Consider the following 1,600-nt stretch of genomic DNA (forward strand, 5'->3'; position numbering starts at 1 on the left):
CGCCCGCTGCCCGGCCCTGGTACAAGGAGTTCCTGCAGCTCATCGGGTACAGCAACTTCCAGCGGGTGGAGGAGTACTGCGAGAAGGTGTGGTGTGGCGAGAGGAAGAGGAGGAAGCTCAAGATGTCGCCGTCCAAGTGGAAGCTCGCGGGGCCCCGGGAGAAGAGGCCGCGCCTGCCCCGGAACGCGCGCGGCTCCTGAGACCTCGAAGGCGGGTGACAGGGCATTGTGCACACTCACCAGACCGGACAGACCTCTCCTGCTGTTAACTGGGTTTTTAAACAAGCACATCGCTTCATAGTTTCACATTTTATTTATCAAAGTAATGGTCATGGCCGTAGTTTTCAGTTTGAGCTGTTTTTCCCTGGAAATTGCTATTTTAGCCTCAGAAGACTTAAGATTGTTAGGATATGAAGGAAAAAGAGAGAATGTCACAATAGTGAAAATATAAAAATAAGTGTTTAAGGTTTGTAAGTTTTCGCTTTCCATCATGATGTAAAATCGGCAGATCATCAGCTCTTTGAACAGACTGAGGCGGACTTTCTGCACTCGGTGTGAGTTACTGTGCTAAAGTTGTCGACGCCCCGAGGGCTCAGTCCTGGTAGGTTGTGACTGCCGTGAACCAGGAGAGAAGATCGTGGACCCTTTCAAGAAAAGGTCCTCGGACTTGTGTGCAACCTTCCTGTTTTACAAAGAAAACACAGCCTTTCAGTTTCACCCCAGTGTGGAAGGCAGGAAATTGACTTCTCAGAAAGATGTCAAAGATGTCCAAACTCAGAGGATGGGCAGTTAAGATTTCTCACTGAAAGACTTTTGCTGCCCTCTTGTGACCATAAAAGTAAGGAAAGCATTGAAAGCAGAGTATGAGTAAGTAACATAACTAGTCCTTTTCCAGGAAGAGCTGAGCTGACAAGTGTTAGTTTCATGCCATGCTTTTAGGTGCAGATAATGTTTATAGATAATTCATCACTTTCCAAGTCAAAAATAATATCACAACACTGAAACTCCATTAAAATTTAAACTTTGAATATGTCTAAAAAATCATCCTTAAAAGCTTAAAGATATCCTGAAAATATAATTTATTTGTGAAAATGTTAAAACATTTTGTTCTCAGATACCAAAATTTCTTCTGTTTTATATGAACACAGAAGGAATTGTTTCATGAGTTCAATTAACTACTGAAATATTCAGAGCATTTTCACTTTTGTCTTAAAAACATTGCCAAAGTTTACATTTTTGAGAATGTTTATTTCTCAGAGACTTTCATTTTTCTGTTTTAAATATTTAGCAGTTACCTTTCTGAAATATGAATTTTCAAGACATTTGCATTTGAATAAAAAGCAAAAGCAAGTGCACCACACATAAAACAATTATGGATATTTATTTACATGTTAACATATATATTTATCTTAACTTTCAAAGGCTATATAACTAAGAAGCTTGGATCTAGCTGACAGCCTCATTCTAATTAGTAAGTGCATAAATATATCTGAGGAAGTTGAAGAAGTGCTTCAGGACAATCTTCCAGTTTCAGAGCTGCCAGATACAAGCATGTGGGGATGGACAGGCGTGGAAAAGCCCATCTGCTGCTGGCCTCAGGA

General features: G+C 40.8%; 1 protein-coding gene across 1 annotated transcript in view; it reads left to right on the forward strand.

Moving 5' to 3' along the window:
- The window catches only part of Sema3e (semaphorin 3E), a 106,226-nt gene extending 105,105 nt beyond the window's left edge, over positions 1 to 1,121 (forward strand). The window contains exon 18 of the mRNA XM_033756474.1: positions 1 to 1,121. This exon is cut by the window's left edge and continues 31 nt beyond it. Within this exon, the coding sequence (XP_033612365.1) occupies positions 1 to 200 (200 nt within the window). The 3' untranslated portion in view covers positions 201 to 1,121.
- Positions 1,122 to 1,600: the final 479 nt, after the last annotated feature.

This window comes from Fukomys damarensis, unplaced genomic scaffold (genome assembly GCF_012274545.1).
Source record: "Fukomys damarensis isolate Sample0158 unplaced genomic scaffold, DMR_v1.0_HiC HiC_scaffold_4, whole genome shotgun sequence".
NCBI classification, from domain to species: Eukaryota; Metazoa; Chordata; class Mammalia; order Rodentia; family Bathyergidae; genus Fukomys; species Fukomys damarensis.